Genomic DNA, 18,380 nt, shown 5'->3' with positions numbered 1-18,380 from the left:
CAGCTGCTGGCCTATGCCAAGCCACAGCCACAGCCATGTGGGATCCGAGCCACATCTGTGACCTACACCATGGCTCATGGCAACTTGGCATCCTGAGCCCACTGAGCAAGGCCAGGGGTTGAACCTGCATGCTCATGGATACTAGTCAGGTTCATAACCCACTGGGCCATAAGGGGAACACCATGACATTTTTATTTTTATGTTTTGGCTGTGGCATTCCCCAGCTTGATCTGGGATCTCAGTTCCCATACCAAGGATTGAATGCAAGCTGCAACAGTGAAAGCACTGAGTCCTAACCACTAGACCACCAGAGAGCCTCCCTCATGACATTTTTAATAGCACATTTTTTTCTATAAAAAGTAATACAACTTTATATAATTTTGTCTTTTGTCCTTTGTATAAAAGGGCTGCACCTGTGGCATATGGAGGTTCCCAGACTAGGGGTCTAATCAGAGCTGTAGCCACCAGCCTATGCCAGAGCCACAGCAACACCAGATCTGGGCTGCATCTGCAACCTATACCACAGCTCCCGGATCCTTAACCCACTGAGCAAGGCCAGGGATCGAATCCACAACCTCATGGTTGCTAGTCAGATGCGTTTCCGCTGCACCACAATAGGAACTCCAAAAAGTAATACAACTTTATTACTAAACATTTGGGAAATAAGGAAAAGAGAGAACAAACACTAATTCTGTCATACTAATATTCTTATCTTGGTAAATTTGTTTTCAGCCTTTTCTCTATCATATTTGCACAATTTTAAACTTACTATACATATGCCTTTTCATTTATCATCTGTACTTTCCATGTTATAGGGTGAAATAACAGGAACTCTTTTTGTAAGAAGGAAATTTTCAAACATAATAATTACATAAAGTAATGAGAATAGTGCATAATAATCCCCCACAAATCCATTATTCCATCTCAACAAATATCAGCACATGGCCATTATATTTTATTTCTCTTGTGAACACTTAGGCATGTATCTTTAAGATATAAGAAGTCCTACTAAACTGAGGATTCTGGGTGTCAATAATAGTCTGGATAGGTGAGGTAAAACTGCGGTAAGCAGAGTTTCCGCTGTGGTGCAGTGGCATTGGTGGCGTCTCTAGAGTGCTGGGATGCTTGTTTGATTCCCGGCTTGGCATGGTGGGTTAAAGGATCTGGCGTTGCCACAGCTGCCATGTAGGTCGCAACTGAGGCTCAGATCTGATCCCTGGCCTGGGAACTCCATATGCTGCAGGATGGCCAAAAAAGAAAAAACCAAAAATGAAACAAATTGCAGTAAGCAATATATGAGGAATCTGTCTCTGCTGTTATTATCTGGGAAACAGAGTGGGATAGGACAAAGAACATGGGCTTGGAGTCAGACCTGGGTTCATTTCCTGACCTTGTCGTAATAATACTAACAATGATAATACAAATAATTACCAATTATTGAGCATACTGTGTGCCAGATACCATACTAAGGATTTTATATATGTCATATATAAATGTCATCTCATTTAATTTTCACAGTAACCTTGCAACATAGGTTTATGATCTCCATTTTCCTGGTGGAGAAACTAAAGTTGAGAGAAGGTAAACCCAAAGCTTGTGGTCAGGCTAGGTCTGTCTCTGTGTTCTTTTTTTCTTTCTGTTGTATCATGGTTATTGTCTTCTATCTCCAGCCATTCTCCCAAGTTTCCTAGAACCCCCTGCCCAGTTGGTAGAGGCAAGTCCTCTGCTATTAGATATGGTTGTTAGGTGCACTTGTGGAAATGGTCGAGAAGCACTGCTCTAAGGCCATTGGTTCATAATTCATCACCATATACTCTCCCATTGTTATGACACAGACTCTTCAGTAATAATCTGAACTTATGTATGTATATGATTATAATACAAAAGAATGCCTCAAAGATCAATTCGGTAGTTCATGTTTTCATTGGTTACTGATTTCCTTTCTCAAAGTTTTCAGAGTGAGGGCATTTAGCTCTTCTACTCATTCGTCTTTTTTTTTTTTTCCCTCCCAACATTGCCTTTTTACAGAATTTGAATTCTTATACAAATGGAGCATATGGCCCACCATACCCCACTGGCCCTGGCACAAACCCTGCCTCCTACTCCGGGGCTTATTACACACCCGGGTATGCTCAGACCAGTTACTCCACAGAGGTTCCAAGCACTTACCGTTCACCTGGCAACAGCCCAACCCCAGTGTCCCGTTGGATGTATCCCCAGCAGGACTGTCAGACTGAAGCACCCCCTCTTAGGGGGCAGGTTTCAGGATATCCTGCTTCACAGGTGAGCATGTTTCTGTGGTGGTTTTATTTGTTAGTATGAATGAATGGTACCAAGTTTATTTCTCTGTTTACCTCAAGAGGTGAGGTTTATTTTTTTTATTTTTTATTTTTTCTGGTCTTTTTGTTGTTGTTGTTGTTGTTGTTATTGTTGTTGTTGTTGCTATTTCTTGGGCCGCTCCCACGGCACATGGAGGTTCCCAGGCTAGGGGTCCAATCGGAGCTGTAGCCACCTGCCTACACCAGAGCCACAGCAACGCGGGATCCGAGCCGCGTCTGCAACCTACACCACAGCTCACGGCAACGCCGGATCGTCAACCCACTGAGCAAGGGCAGGGACCGAACCCGCAACCTCATGGTTCCTAGTCGGATTCGTTAACCACTGCGCCACGACGGGAACTCCCTATATTTTTTTTAATATTCTGTGAATGATCCCATGTTTTTCTCTGTTCACTTCAAGGAGAGTTCTAATATGTATTTGTGCTTCCTTATAGCACATGGATCCATTTATTTATAGTATCTGTGGGCAGACCTTGAATTTAGGTCCTATTCCTTCTGAGTTTGATCATCAGCAGATCTGCCCCTGGTAGCTTTGGAACCTGGCCTTTTTAGGCTTGGAGAAATTATTGCACCTGGTTAGAGATGCTACAGGTTAGCCCAGTAACAGCAAAAATGTACTTCGTTAAGCAGAGAAGAAGCATCTCAGAATCTATTTACACTAGAACATTTTCTTTAAAGTGCTTTTTAGCAGTGACCAGCCTATTTCCTTCCTCTCAATCCAGAACCCTGGAATGAGCGTGCCCCACTACCCTTATGGGGATGGTAACCGTAGTGTTCCACAACCAGGACCCACCGTGCGACCACAGGAGGATGCATGGGCCCCTCCTGGCACTTATGGAGTGGGAACCCGCTACCCCTGGCCTGCAGCCTCACCCTCAGCACCACCTGGGAGTCTCTATGTGAGCGAAAGTGCTTCGTCATGGCCTAGCAGTGGCTCTCCTCAGCCACCTCCTTCACCACCACCCCCGCAGCCCAAGGTAGGAGACCTTCTGAACATTGGTCTTCTGATGTTTGGGTAACAAGAGAGCACAACGTGGAATTTGTCTGCATTGGTCTGTGTTAAATGAGGACTAATTTCAAAAAGTTGGTGGCTACTACCCTATAGCTTTATGTAGCCCAGTTTCCTTTTTTTAAAAAATTTTATTCAAGACTTTATTTTTTAGAGGAGTATTAGGTTCACATCTATTTTTAAAAGACATTCCTTTACTATGTGTTGTAATGCTATCTGTTAAACAAAATCAAAGACTGGATTTTATTACCTCAGTCTCCAGACAGAAGGCAAAACCAGTATGAAATTGCATGGTTTCATTAAGCCATAGACTCAGACAGCGTTTGCCTGTGGCTAGGTTCCTTTTCAAGATTTGTCTTAAGGGTTTCTCACTTTAGGGGAAAAAACTATCTATTTCCTATTTATTAAGTCACTGGATGGATTGTGAGGTAGTAAGGATAGATTATGAGGTCTTCATGATGATGACCTGCCTGAGGATAGATTCTAGCCTTTGTGCTCAGGAATTATCTGCCTCTTGTCTTTTTAGGGCTGTGTTTTTCTCGAAATGATTAAGGAGGGCTTAAGAGTTTTATTGGTGGGTAATCTTTTCATCTACCTCGCTGGTCAGGTAAAAGATGTGGGCTAACAAATATGATAGATTCCCATTAAAACAGCTTTTTTCCCCTCTTTGCTCCTCTGCTCCAAGGATTCCTCATACCCCTATAGCCAATCAGATCAAGGCATGAGCCGGCACAGCTTTCCTTGCAGTGTCCATCAGTACGAGTCCTCGGGAACAATGAACAGTGATGATTCAGAGCTTTTGGATTCCCAAGTCCAGTACAGTGCCGAGCCTCAGCTGTACGGTCATGCCAGCAATGAACATCCCAGCAATCAAGATCCGAGTAATAATCTTCCTGACGAGTGTTTATCTTCAGATGAAGGGACTCCCCCAAGTATTAAAAAAATCATACATGTGTTGGAGAAGGTCCAATATCTTGAGCAAGAAGTAGAAGAGTTCGTAGGAAAAAAGACAGACAAAGCATACTGGCTTCTGGAGGAAATGCTAACCAAGGAACTTTTAGAACTGGATTCAGTTGAAACTGGGGGCCAGGACACTGTCCGGCAGGCCAGGAAAGAGGCTGTTTGTAAAATCCAGGCCATACTGGAAAAATTGGAAAAAAAAGGATTATGAAGGGATTTAGAACAAAGGGGAAGCCTGTTACTAACTTGACCAAAGAACTCTTGATTTTGGTTAATTACCCTCGTTTTGAAATGCCTGTTGATGACAAGAAGCAATACATTCCAATTTCGTTTGCTATAAAACTTGAAAAACTGGTAAAGGACTTGGAAGAAAAGTTGGATTATGGGTTGTTTTCAATTTTCAGACCAATGAATGTAATAGGAAACTATGGCATTATCAATATTGTCAAGTAGATTCACCCCTTAAGAAATGTATGGGTATCTGCAAGCTGCTTCTTATCAGCAGGAGGGAAATACACTTTATGTAACAGGCTTATCAGAAACCTACCAGATAAGACTGGATACTATCTGAGACAAACAAGCTCTGTTTTTTTTTTAAACGTCTGGACTACTTGTCACATTTTTGTACATCGTGACGGCTTTCAACATACACTTTACGTGTAAATTACAGCTTGGACTTTAGCTTTCTTGGATCTCTGTTTTGTTTTGTTACTTGCAGTTCACAAATATAGTACTATTCTCTACTACTTGGTACATTTTGTAGTAGTATGTTTAATATAATTACTCAGGAGACTGTATTGACAGCCAGAGAGTATGGCAGTTCTGGTTGAATTTTTATCTTTTCACCACTTGAGTATATTGCAGTGTGTAGTGAGTTCCTGAGGTAGAGTGACTCCTTTTTTGTATAGATCATTAGGTTAGAGTTTTACCACTTCTGCTTTTCATGTTATTTTTGGAAGGTTAATTTGGTTAAAATGGCATGGGTATAGAAATGAAAATGTGGCCATTTTCTTTTTTGCTTTTTTAATGGTATTGGATGAAGATCCACTTTAAACTCCACCCCACCCCCCATCTTTTTACTATAGCTGTTTCCATATGGAGCAACGTGCTAAATACAAATGAAAAATTAAATGCCATAGCAAGTAGAAATAATAATTGCAAAAGTAATAAATACAACCGTTTGGGAATGCTCTTCTCCATCTAGAATATTAACTTCACCATCAGGACCCCTATGGGCAGATTTCAGCTCAGTTTATAGTAAGAAACAATGTGGGTAAAAGAGGATTCAAGCTCAGGGAATGAATCAGCAGCCATAGCTAGAGTGAGAAATTATGTTCAGCTTTTGAAAGGTAGACTTGATGTTTATCTTTATTCCCTTGGAATAAATTGCATAGACAGTATTGCCTGTTTTTTTTTTTTTTTTTTTTTTTTAAAGATGTTTACCACCGCTAATAACAGTCACATTAGAGTCATTTAAGGAAGGGATAATGAAAGATCTTAGCTGGGTTTGCTTTGGTAGCCCTATGCTACCACATAGAAGTGACTTAGGTAAGTTGCTTTTTACATCTGAAGTGGGTTCCAGTACACAATATCTATTATTGCAAAAACTGTTATTTCTTAATAAGATAGCCAACTGATAATTTTTTTTTCTTCACTGCCAGGCCTATTAATAAAATAAATCTATTAGCCCTTCCCTCTCCTTATAAACAACACCAATACAATCATATTATATGATGAAAAGAAATGGTCGGGTCATGTGGTTGGTAGAAGTGATTTTATGAGATAATTTGGTGACAGTTTTTTTGTTTGTTTGTTTGTTTGTTTTTGTCCTTTTAGGGCCACTCCTGTGGCATATGGAAGTTCCCAGGCTAGGGGTCTAATCGGAGCTGTTGCTGCCAGCCACAGCCACAGCCACAGCCACACCAGATCCAAGCTGTGTCAGCTCGCGGCAACGCCAGATCCTTAATCCACTGATCGAGGCCATAGATCGAACCTGCAGCTTCATGGTTCCTAGTCAGATTTGTTTCCGCTGCACCACGATGGGAACTCCGTGGTGACAGTTTTATTCTAGGATTTTAAATTTTGGCCTAATAGAGGAATGTTTAAAAGTAAGCTTTTCTATGAAAATTTAAAAGTACTTGAAACTAAATATTTGGAAGGGGAAGAACCTTAAAACTAAGTTAGCAACCAGTGAGACAGTGACTAATTCAGGAGAGAAGACTGCTCTTTGACTGAGTGCCCCAGATACCAGTTTCCCTGGAGTCTTAACGTTATTTTCCATGAAGTCTAAATAACATATGTTAGACACATATATTCATATATATGTATGTTTTAAATTTTTAACAGTTATGTTTTAAATTTTGAGAATTTTAACTGAAGTGTTGTAAAAACAGTTCGTTTATACCCTTCAGTCACCATCCCCTTATATTAACATCTTACATAATTGTAGAACGTTTGCCAAGTTAAGAAAGTTGCCTTGATACAATGCTATTAACTAGAGAGTTTTGAAAGTAGAGATTTTCGTAATCTTTTCACTAAGGTCCTTTCACTGTCTGGGGATCCAGTCTAGGACCCTGTCTTGCATTCCACTGTCATGGCTTCAAAGTGTGACATTGTGTCATGACACCTGATGTGGTAATGAACTATTGGTGTTGTTTACCTTAACATCACCTAAGGTGGTGTCTCCTAGGCCTCTTGGTTGTAAACTTGCTGTGTTTTCCTTTGTAATGACTGAGTGTTTGCCGGAGATAATTCGAGCTATGCAAATGTCCTGTTTGTGCTTAAACTTACCCACTCATTTTTCTATCCACTGGCAGACCTTGCTGGTGTCAGTTACTACTGTGGTGTTCCTGTGGTGGCTTTCTCTTTCTCTCATTCCTTCTACATTTATTCATTGGACTTCTGTGAGGAAGGGCTGTTGCTTCTGGGTTTATATTTTTAATTATAGTAAGACATTCAGGATAAGTACAAACTTAGAACTTAAAGGTATAAACCATGTTAAAATGATTCCAGATGCTAATATCAAGGAAAGAAAAACTAAATTGGCAGCCTGTTCCAGAAAAAAATAGTGAACTTAAAAAGGAAAATAGTTTTTTTTTTTTTTTTGGTGGATTTGGTTGTTTTTGACAGTATCGACTCCAGACTGAATTAAAAAATTATTATTATTATTATTATTATTATTGTTATTATTATTTTGGCCATGCCCATGGCACATAGATGTTCCTGGCCAGGGAGTAAACCCGTGCCACAGCAGTGATAACGCTGGATCCTTAATTCGCTAGGCCACCAGGAAGCTCCCATAAAATGTTTTGATATTTCACATCCGGACTTTTAAAAAGTGTCTACATTTATATTACTTTGGGGATAATTTTTGTCAAAATTGTAAATACGATTATCTAGATCTGGCATGTTAGACACAACTGAGTTTTCTTTATAGTTCAATATTGTTCCAAATATAAATGCCAATATAAATACTGAGACAAATAAGTTCTAATGAAGTATCAGCAGAATGGGCTATGCTGATTGCTACATTGTTGGTGGAGAATTCTTTTAAATGCTTTTAAAAATAGGGTTGGGAGTTCCTGTTGTTACTCAGCGGCTTAAGAACCTACTAGTATCCATGAGGATGAGGGTTCAATGTCTGGCTCAGTCAGTTAAGGATCTGGCGCTGCCACAAGCTGTGGTGTAGATCACAGATGTGGCTTGGACCTGGCATTGCTGTAGCTGCTGCTGTGGCTTAGGCCGGCAGCTCCTGCTCCAATTCAACCCCTAGCCAGGGAACTTCCATATCCCTTGGGTGTGGCCCTAAAAAGAAATAAAAATAGGGTTTTGAAAACGGTTCTTTAGTTGGTTAATATAATACCTTTAGAAGTAGGCAGTTCTTTTTGTTTTAAAGTTGAAGAGTGTAGATTAAATTGGCATTAAAAAAGTTTGAGGGGGGATAGAAACTTGATGACTGAAGTTTTTCTTTTTCTTTTTTTGCCTTTTCTAGGGCTGCACCCGCGGCATATGGATGTTCCCAGGCTAGTGGTCTAATCAGAGGTGTAGCCGCCAGCCTATGCCAGAGCCACAGCAACTCGGGATCCGAGCCATGTCTTCCACCTACACCACAGCTCACGGCAACGCTGGATCCCCAACCCACTGAGCGAGGCCAGGGATCAAACCCGCAACCTCATGGTTACTAGTCGGGTTCGTTAACCACTGAGCCATGACAGGAACTCCTGAAGTATTTCATCTTTTTAAAAAAGTTACAGGTTTAGAGACTCAATTCTCTGGAACTGAGGAATTTAAAGAGTCAGTTCTACAAAAAGGAGCATGTTTCTGTTCCACTCCCATTTTTCCTTCTACAAAAGTAACCCCTTTCAAGTTGAATTAAAAAAAAATTATCTCTATTTTTCAAAATAACGTAATTGTATTGCTTCTTCTTGATTTATCAATTTTAGCTCATTTCTGCTGATTTTCTGTTGTAGAGGAGGAAGATTAGTTCTGTTTCTCTGCCTCTACCAGCCCTCACCCCTCCAGTTTCTCCATCCAGTTATATGGTAATTCTGTTGTCAGTGACTAGACCATGTAAATGCTGACCAGAGCTCAGTCATGCGGTAGACTGTGGTTACTTTCTCTTCGTGAACAACTCCTGGTTCTCCCTGGAGGGAATCATTTGTCTTATGTATTGTATTTGCTTATGTACTCATGACTCACTTGACCTCACACCCTCCATCATTTGTCTGAATCTTCTCTTGAGATGCTGAGACTCCTGAGGAAGCTGTCCTGGCGCCTTCTGACTGGAGAGCAAGTTAGATCCTGGCGTGGTGTGGACTTTCATTCCAGGGGTTCTTTCCGCCTCTTTTGTTGGATTCTTCCGTCCTTCTCTTTCTTAGTTTATTCCCTCATTTTGGTAGAGCATGTTCTCCAGTAGCTTCCTGGAAAAGGGTGCATAGGAAATCACTTTTTTACATCTTGCGTATTTGAAAGTTTTCATGATCCTTTATTACTTGATTTTTCTTCTTGGAAGCTTGTAGGATATTTTTGTCCTCTCTGTTCTAAAATTTCCTTTCAGGATAATGATGGTGTGCATCTGTTTTTGTTCATTTTTCTGGGCACATTTATTGTGGAAACTCCTTCCCTTAAGTCCTTTAACATTTTCTTGGTTTCATTTGTTTGTTTTCCCCCTCGGCTACCTAATCTCTATTACATCTTTCTAGAGTTCCTGCTGTTTCTGTTATAGACATTTTAGACTGAGTCTTTGATATACGTATTTTTTCACCTTTATTTTTTGCCTTTTTGTTGAACTTTGTGGGAGATTTACTCATCTAGATCTTCCAGTTCTTCATTGAATTTTACATTTCTCTTTTAATTTCTAGGATTTTTGTTGTTCTCTGTGTTTTCTGTGAGACTCTGCTCTTGTTTGTGGTTTTAGCATCTTATATCTTTGAGGATATTTGTGATAATTTTTTTTCTTCAGTAATGGATTGCCTCCAAAGTTGTTCTTTCCTTTCTTTTTTTTGATCTCAGTCATGTTAGAGATATTTTTTCAGATGTCTGTTTGTTCTTGGTTGTGTTTTTTATGGTATTATTGTACAGGAGCTCCCAAACTGCTTCTATAAAATGCTTCCTGACTATTCTGTTTATTATTTTTTCATAATCTTTCTTGGAGGGGCTAGTTTAAGTTGAAATTGGGGAGGATTATCTGGATAATTTTTACTCCCCTGTGAAGACAGGAGGGTTTTGTACTCTGTGTAGTTTCCTCACCAGGATTGGTGGGCAGTAGCACATTTGTTGTAATAAAATGTGAGGCAGAGGAGATGTGAGCTGCTGAGAAGGGAGAATTTAGGGATTTCTGAGATCAGAACACATCTTCTCTTAGCCAACCCTTAAATGTTCTTTTATTTTGCAGTATGTATATTTTATCCTGGTAAACTAATACCAAGGGTAGTACTGCCAGAGAAAATATAGGACTCTCGGTTACATTTAAATTTCAGATAGACAACAAATCAGGTTTTAGTATCAATATGTTCCAAATATTGCATGGGACATAATGCTACTAAAAATGACTGCTTTCCTGAAATTCAAAATAACCAGGAGTAAACAGCCTACAGTCTCTGTGGGGGATTGGTTCTAGGATCCCCCATGGGTACCAAAACCTGTGGATGCTCAAGTCCTTTATATGAAGTGGTGTATTGTTTGCAGATAACCTATGCACATCCTCCCTATACTTTAAGTCATCTCTAGATTAGTTGTAATACCTAATACAATGTAAATTGCTATGTAAATAGTTGCAAATAAAATGTAAATGCTATGTAAATAGTTGCTGGGTGTGGAGCAAATTCAGTTTTGCATTTTGGAACTTTCTGAAGTTTTTATTTTTTCTTTTCAAATTTTGCTTGAACCTGTGGATGTGGAACCCATGGATAGGAGTGCCAACTATATTGTATTTTTTAATTAAAGTTATATTTTGAGATCATTGTAAATTCACATGCAGTTTTATGAAATATCACGGAGCTTTCCTGTACCCTTCACCCAGTTTCCTCGAGTGGTAACATCTTGCCAAACTTTACTGCAATGTCACAACCAGGATTGACATCAATACAGCCAAGATAAAGAGCAGTTCCATCACCACAACTCTTCCTCCTGTTGACTTTTCACAGCCACGTCTGCTTCTCCTTTCCCACCAGACTAAACCCCTGGCGACCACTAATCTGTTCTCCTTTTCTAAACTTTGTCATTTTGAGAATGTTATATAAATAAAATTGTACAGTATGTAACCACTAGAGATTGGCTTTTTTCCCACTCAGCCTAATTCTCTCAACATTCATCCAAATTGTTTCCTGTATCAGTAGCTCTTTTTTATTGCTAAATAGTAGTCTATGATATGGATGTACCATGGTTTGTTCAAACATTCACCTGTTGAAGGATATCTGGGTTGTTTCTAGTTTGGGGCTATTATAAATAAAGCTGCTAAGTACATTCATGTACATGTTTTTGTGTGGACATAGTTTTCATTTCTTTGGGATAAATGCCCAGGAGTGCAGTTCTGGATCATATGATACTTGCCATGTTTAATTTTTTAGGAAACTACCAAACTTTCCTAGAGAGACTTAGCATTTTACATTCCCACTAGTAAAGTATGAGTTTTCTTACACCCTTGCTAGTATTTGGTGTTGTCACTTTCTTAAACTTTTTTTTTGGCCAAGGCATGCAGAAATTCTTAGGCTAGGATCAAATCAGCAGTGACAATGCCAAATCCTTAACCCACTGAGCCACCAGGGAACTCTAGTATTTTTTATTTATTTATTTATTTTATTTATTTTTAATATATATATATATTTTTTTGGTCTTTTTTTGCTATTTCTTGGGCCGCTCCCACGGCATATGGAGGTTCCCAGGCCAGGGGTCGAATCGGAGCTGTAGCCACTGGCCTACACTAGAGCCACAGCAACGCGGGATCCGAGCCGCGTCTGCAACCTACACCACAGCTCACGGCAACGCCGGATCATTAACCCACTGAGCAAGGGCAGGGACCGAACCCGCAACCTCATGGTTCCTAGTCGGATTCGTTAACCACTGCGCCACGACGGGAACTCCCAGTATTTTTTATTTTAACCATTTTGATGGTATGTAGTGGTATCCCATTGTGCTTTAATTTGCATTTCCTTAGTGGTTAATGATGTTGAACATCTTTTCATGTGCTTATTTTCTATCTGTAAATTCTCTGTGAGATGTCTGTGCATGTCTTTTGCCCATTCTCTAACGGGATTTATTTTAATAAACTTCATATTTTAGAATAATTTAGATTTACAGAAAATTGTAATACTAAGAATTCCCACATAACCCACACCCTGTTATTGATGCCTTAAATGAGTGTTGTACATTTGTCACAGTTAATGGATTGATACTGATAGATTCTTATTGACTGAAAGTACATACTTTATTCAGATTTCCTTTATTTTTACCTAACACACTGTTTTCCTCTTCCAGGATCCCATTTAGTCATCACATCTTTTGTGGAGGGGCATGTAGAGGTTCCCAGGCTAGGGGTTGAATTGGAGTTGTAGCCCCTGGCCTATGCCACAGCAACAGCAATATCAGATCTGAGCTGCATCTGCAACCTACACCACAGCTCACGGCAACGCCGGATCGTTAACCCACTGAGCAAGGGCAGGGACCGAACCCGCAACCTCATGGTTCCTAGTCGGATTCGTTAACCACTGCGCCACGACGGGAACTCCTTAACTGGATTCTTAACCTGCTGAGCCACAATAGAAACTCCAAATCCTATTAACTCTTAATCCTTGAATTCACACCTCTTTCACATTATATGTGACAAAATGGTTAGTATGCACAAAAACAATTCTGAGGGTTGAAGTATGCTGGTGAAAATGGGTTCCTGGACCCGATTCCAATGTGTGTGTTTTGGCCTCCCCACACCAACATGCAACCAGCAGCGTGTCCAAGAATTCAACTCAGTCTGACACTGTCTACCTGGAGACAGAATCAGATTCCACAGGTAAAGGGCTCCACTTTAGATGATAGTCACACACCTGGGTCGTTACCTGTCCTTCTGACTGACTGGCTATAAGTCAGAGGTTCTCTAGCTTCTTCCTCCTGGGCTTCCATTAATTTGCTAGAACGGCTTACAGAACCCAGGAAAAGCCATTTATTTATTAGATTAACAGTTAATTATAAAAGGCTATTAAAGGTTACAGAGCAGCCAGGTGAAGAGCTAAGTAGGGCAGGGCCTGGGGGAAGGGAGTGGGGCTTCCAGTGCCCTTTCCAGGGACACCACTTTCCCAGTCTTCCTGTGTTCCCTAACCTGGAAGCTCTCTGAACCCTGTCCTTTGCACTTTTTTTTTTCTTTTTTTGGCTGCCCCTTGGCATATGGAGTTGCAGGGATCAGACCCAAGCAGCTGCCTTGACCTAAGCCGCAGAGTGGGCAACATTGGATCCTTAACCCACTGAGCTGGGCTAGGGATCAAACCTGCATCCCAGTGTTCCCAGTCCCAGTGTTCCCAAGACGCTGCCCATCCCTTGGTGCCACAGTGGGAACTCCTCCTTTGCGGAGGTTTTTGTTTTTGTTTTGTCTTTTTGCCTTTTTCGGGAGCTGCACTCACGGCATATGGAGGTTCCCAGGCTAGGGGTCTAATCGGAGTTGTAGCCGCCAGCCTACACCAAGGCCATAGCAACGCGGGATCCGAGCCTCGAATGCAACCTACACCACAGCTCACAGCAAAGCCGGATCCTTAACCCACTGAGTAAGGCCAGGGATTGAACCTGCAACCTTGTGGTTCCTAGTTAGATTCATTAACCATTGAGCCACAACAGGAACTCCTCCTTTGTGTTTTTAAAGAGGCTTCATTACATAGGCATGCCTTATTAAGCCACTGGCAGTTGGTTCAACCTCCAGCACCTCTGCCCTCCCCAGAGGTTGGGGGTTGGGATGGAAGTTCCCCCATCTAATCACATGGCTGGTTCTCCTGGCAAGCAGCCCCCAATCCTTTGTGGGATCCAAGAGTCACTTTCCTTGAAGCATTTTCAGGAACCGAGGACAAGACACCGAATAATACCTATTGCTTTTATAGTTAAGAAAATTCCAAAGGTTTTGTGAGCTAGGACTTGTGGATGAATATATATTCATCTGAATGATCAAATATATATTTTTCCTGTAAATCACAGTATTACACCTGGTTTCTTGAGGAGAAAGCACCTAACATTATTGACTTGGTAGCTTTTTTCATTGAACATCATTTTTTTGAAAGTACAAATGAAAAACTATAGCTATTCAGATTTAGGTACCCAGCAGAACTTCTCTTCAAAACAAAGTGAGGAGTTCCCCTCGTGGCTCAGTGGAAACGAATCTGACTAGCATCCATGAGGACACAGGTTCGATCCCTAGCCTTGCTTAGTGGGTTAATGATATGGCGTTGCCGTGAGCTGTGGTGTAGGTCGCAGACATGGCTTGGATTCCAAGTTACTGTGGCTCTGGCGTGGGCCGGCAGCTGCAGCTCCGGTTTGACCCCTAGCCTGGGAACCTCCATGTGCGGCTGGTACAGCCCTAAAAAGACAAAACAAACAAACAAAAAATGAACCTATCATGTCAAGCAAAACAACTGACAGTATTTGTTGCCAATTTACACTTTTAAAGAGAAAAGAATTTTGGAAAACATATCTATGAGCTTGACAGCTTCCCAATACTTAAAAGACTTTTTTTTTTTTTTTGCCTTTTGTCTTTTGAGGGCCGCACCTGCAGCATATGGAGGTTCCTAGGCTAAGGGTCTAATTGGAGCTGTTGCTGCTGGCCTATGCCACAGCCACAGCAATGCCAGATCCGAGCTGCGTCTGCAACCGATACCACAGCTCACGGTAACCCCAGATCCTTAACCCACTGATCAAGGCCAGGGATTGAACCTGCAACCTCATGGTTCCTGGTCGGATTCATTTCCGTTGAGCTGCAATGGGGACTCCTTAAAAGACTTTTCTAATGAGATGGGTGGTAATTTTACATATAGATGGGTGTGTTTATATATATATATACACACACACACACATGTTAACATCTGAAAGACTGCATAGCTCAGTGCACTAATATTTTTCAAATGACTAATGCATGATATCATAAGCCATGCATGGATAAAAGACCCATCCAAAGTGCAGGACAGACCAATGGGTTTTAATATATCAGAGTACATTCACTAATACGTTTTCAGATTCCACATTGTAACTAACTTTTAAGAAGCTACCATTTGTTGAATTTTAACATAGTATTAAAAAGAATATCCACATTTATCTGAGAAGGCTATTAAGAGACCCCTTCCCTCTCCAACTACATAGTTGGATTTTCTTCATTTACTTCAACGAAAACTAAAATTGTAACAGATTGAATGAAAAAGCAAATATGAGAACCAAAACGGTTTTCTATTAACATGTCATTAAATAAATGTACAAAAATGTAATACAATGTCATTTTTGATTTTCAAAAAAATTATTTTGGAAAAGAATTCTTTTTCCATAAAAATGTTTATATACATGGAATGGCTTTTTCTTATTTTTAAATGAATTAAATATTTAAATTTCTCAGTTTTAACATCTAGTACAGTGAATAGCGATAGATACAATCTACGTAATCAACACTCCTTAGGATTCTCCATAATTAAAGTATGAAGGATCCTGAGACAAAAAAAATTTTTTTTTTAAAGGCTGCAACATGGCTTTGGAGTATGGACCTAAATTCAAGTTCAGTTCTAGCACTTAACTATTTTAGGTAAGGTACTTGGGTGCAGCCCCTAAAAACAGACCAGATGTTTATAATACTGGCTCCATCACTTGCTAGTATGTATGGCTTTGGGTGAGTCCCTCTGTTGCCGAAATCTCGGCTGCCTCTATACGCAGAAGCCAAATAGAAATGTGGAGACATAGTTGGAGGAAACAGAAAAAGTAGCTCTAATTGCCAGGCAAAGAGGGGAACCCAGCAGGCTAGTGCCTCCAGGATTCTGCCCCCCTCCTTAGAAGAGGTAGTGAGGAGTCTTACAGTGTTTGAGAAGCAGGGCATCATCAGCTCATGAATATTTTTCTGATTGGTTGGTGGTGAGGTCATTGGGAGTCAGCATCATCAACCTTCCGGTTCCAGCCAGTCTGGGATCCACCTGCTTGTGGGCAGCATACAGTTGACTTCTTCCACCTGCAGAAGGTGGGGGCTTCAGCACCTGCAAAACAGCTCCAAGGACATGGCTCAGAATATTATCTATAGTCTTTGAAGAAGAATTAACCAAAGACCCTTGACTTGGTTGAATGGCTAAACTATTACTATTCTGTCACTCTTGACTGTTTTCCTTTTTCTCTGTATTTTCTTTTTCACTTCTCTGATTAAATTTATTTATTTTTCTTTTTATGGCCGCACCTGCAACGTATGGAAGTTCCCAGGCTAGGGGTATAATTGGAGGGGCATCTGCCAGCCTACACCACAGCTCAGGGCAACGTCAGATCCTTAATGCACTGAACGAGGCCAGGGATTGAACCTGCATCCTCATGGATACTATTAGGGTTCGTAACCCACTGAGCCACAACGAGAACTCCCTAAATTGATTCTTTGAAGTCTTTCTATGCATAAAAATGCAGGTGAAGGACATGAGCGGGGGGTCCACTCTGGGAAGGCCTCATGGGGTCCTGCTTACTTGCACCTCTACCTCTGCAAACAGGGATAACCTACCAGGTTGCTGTGAGGCTTAAATAGGATTTTTACTTGTAAAATGTTTACAGTTGTATCTAGAATATAGTAAGAGCTCAGTAAAAGCTGGCTACCATTTTTAGTTATATTAGCAAGGCATCTGAAACAGATGCCTAGAGACTGAGACACAGCCCTGGCTTCCTTCATCCTCCTGGAGAAAACAGGATCTGTTCAGGTGTTATAAATTTCAGAAGGCCTATATACACTTGTGGGTAATTGTGTGTGGTTTTTATTTTTATTTTATTTTTTGTCTTTTTGCCTTTTCTAGGGCCACACCTTCGGCATATGGAGGTTCCCAGGCTAGGGGTCTAATCAGAGCTGTTGCTGCCAGCCTACACCACGGCCACAGCAACGCCAGATCCAAGCCGAGTCTGTGACCTACACCACAGCTCATGGCAACGCCGGATCCTTAACCCACTGAGCGAGGCCAGGGATCGAACCTGCAACCCCATGGTTCCTAGTCAGATTCGTTTCTGCTGCACCACGACAGGATCTCCTGTGTGTGGTTTTTGAACGGTGAGAGAATTAAGGTGTTAGAAAAATTCCTTCTTTTAGTTTCCTTTTTCTCAGCTTTTGCGGAAATAAAACTTCCATTTTCAGCATTCCCTGAACCCCGCCCTGTAATATAGTTAGAAAATAGGGAAGTATTTTATTGCATGCCCTAAAGGAATTGAGGCCTTCCAGAAAACTGTATACTCAGGAGAGCTGGGCAGGTCTACCAATCAGGAAATTCATTTAAACTCTTCAGTTATGTTATTTCTTTTTTTCTTCTTAGGGTGGCACCCGTGACATATGGAAGTTCCCAGGCTAGGGCTCTAATACGAGCTACAGCTGCCGGCCTACGCCACAGCCACAACAACGCAGGATCCCAGCAGAGTCTGTGACCTACACCACAGCTCACCCCAACGCGGGATCCTTAACCCACTGAGCGAGCCCACTGATCGAAACCGCATCCTCATGGATCCTAGTCAGGTTCGTTAACCGCTGAGCCACTACGGGAACTCCCCAGTTATCTTATTTGGACAAAAGTATTTCCTCCTAAACCGCCCTTGCGGCTTTTAAATCCTGCCAAGCTCACCGCTACATCTTCCAGAGATAAATCTTTTTGGCAGCCTCTAAATCTTAATAAATGCAAAGGGGAAGGGGCAAAGCCCCAGAGACAAGACACTTTTTCTTTGCAAATGCCAATGTCCTCAGCACCCTGAAGTGGAGGTCTGGCAGGATGGAGCTGTTGCTAGCGCCCCGGCCTACTTTTCATCAGGGGTTGTGACATCCCCGTGTCCTCGCACTATCCCGCCCATTAGTAGGGTTAGCCAGGGTACCACAGAGTCAGGAGGTCTGTTTCCTCATCTACTAGGTGAGGAGGCTGGGCTGGTCATCTTGAAGAAGCTTGCCTTCATCGAAATTATGCTCCCCACCTATAAGTCTCATTCCCCATCCCTGCCTTACCAAGACCTCCGTCCTCGCGGAGTTCCCGTGCATTGGCTGCAGGTGGAGGGCACGCTGCACGCACCACCCGCGTGCCCAGTGCTCCGGCCGCCTGCACTCTAGGAGGACCAGATCTCGCGCGATTCCCTCCACCTCTCGCGACACTTCCCGCCAGTTCCCCTGCGGGCCTCCACGCCTCACCCGCCGCCGCCTCGATTGGGAGCTACACGTCACTTCACCTTTGCTTTTAGTAGCCCTGCTCCTGCTCGCACGCTGGGAGCGCGGTGGAGCTCAGAGTTGGGCGCGAGCCCGGCGGGGCCGCAGGCTCCGCCCCGCCCCGCCCGGGCTCGGGGGAAGGCCTCCGCGGGGACATGTCCTGCCCCCTTCGGCGAGGGCTGGAAAGAGTGAAAGGCTGCGGAGCTGTTAG

At 41.9% G+C, this 18,380-nt stretch overlaps 2 protein-coding genes and 1 long non-coding RNA gene across 5 annotated transcripts in view; 2 read left to right on the top strand and 1 right to left on the bottom strand.

Annotated features, from left to right (window-relative positions):
- BAG4 (BAG cochaperone 4) overlaps positions 1 to 5,427 on the top strand; it is a 42,123-nt gene extending 36,696 nt beyond the window's left edge. The window contains exons 3-5 of the mRNA XM_047772474.1: positions 2,029 to 2,283; positions 3,062 to 3,316; positions 4,034 to 5,427. Coding sequence (XP_047628430.1) covers positions 2,029 to 2,283; positions 3,062 to 3,316; positions 4,034 to 4,519 — 996 coding nt within the window. The 3' untranslated portion in view covers positions 4,520 to 5,427. The remainder of the gene's footprint in view (positions 1 to 2,028; positions 2,284 to 3,061; positions 3,317 to 4,033) is intronic.
- On the bottom strand, positions 4,428 to 18,162 carry LOC125123151 (uncharacterized). The gene is made up of 3 exons (XR_007133990.1): positions 17,975 to 18,162; positions 15,830 to 16,004; positions 4,428 to 4,489 (listed from the first exon to the last, which is right to left on the bottom strand). It is a non-coding gene; the product is annotated as an uncharacterized LOC125123151 (long non-coding RNA).
- The window catches only part of DDHD2 (DDHD domain containing 2), a 36,690-nt gene continuing 36,437 nt past the window's right edge, over positions 18,128 to 18,380 (top strand). For 2 of the 3 annotated variants that reach the window (XM_047772466.1, XM_047772465.1), the window contains exon 1: positions 18,129 to 18,380. The gene's annotated coding sequence lies outside the window, so the exon portion shown is untranslated. The other variant, XM_047772467.1, reaches the window with a different exon arrangement.

The sequence above is a fragment of the Phacochoerus africanus genome, chromosome 3 (assembly GCF_016906955.1).
Source record: "Phacochoerus africanus isolate WHEZ1 chromosome 3, ROS_Pafr_v1, whole genome shotgun sequence".
Lineage (NCBI taxonomy): Eukaryota > Metazoa > Chordata > Mammalia > Artiodactyla > Suidae > Phacochoerus > Phacochoerus africanus.
The sequence above is the reverse complement of the archived record's forward strand: the minus strand, read 5'-3'. Positions and strand labels throughout refer to the sequence as shown.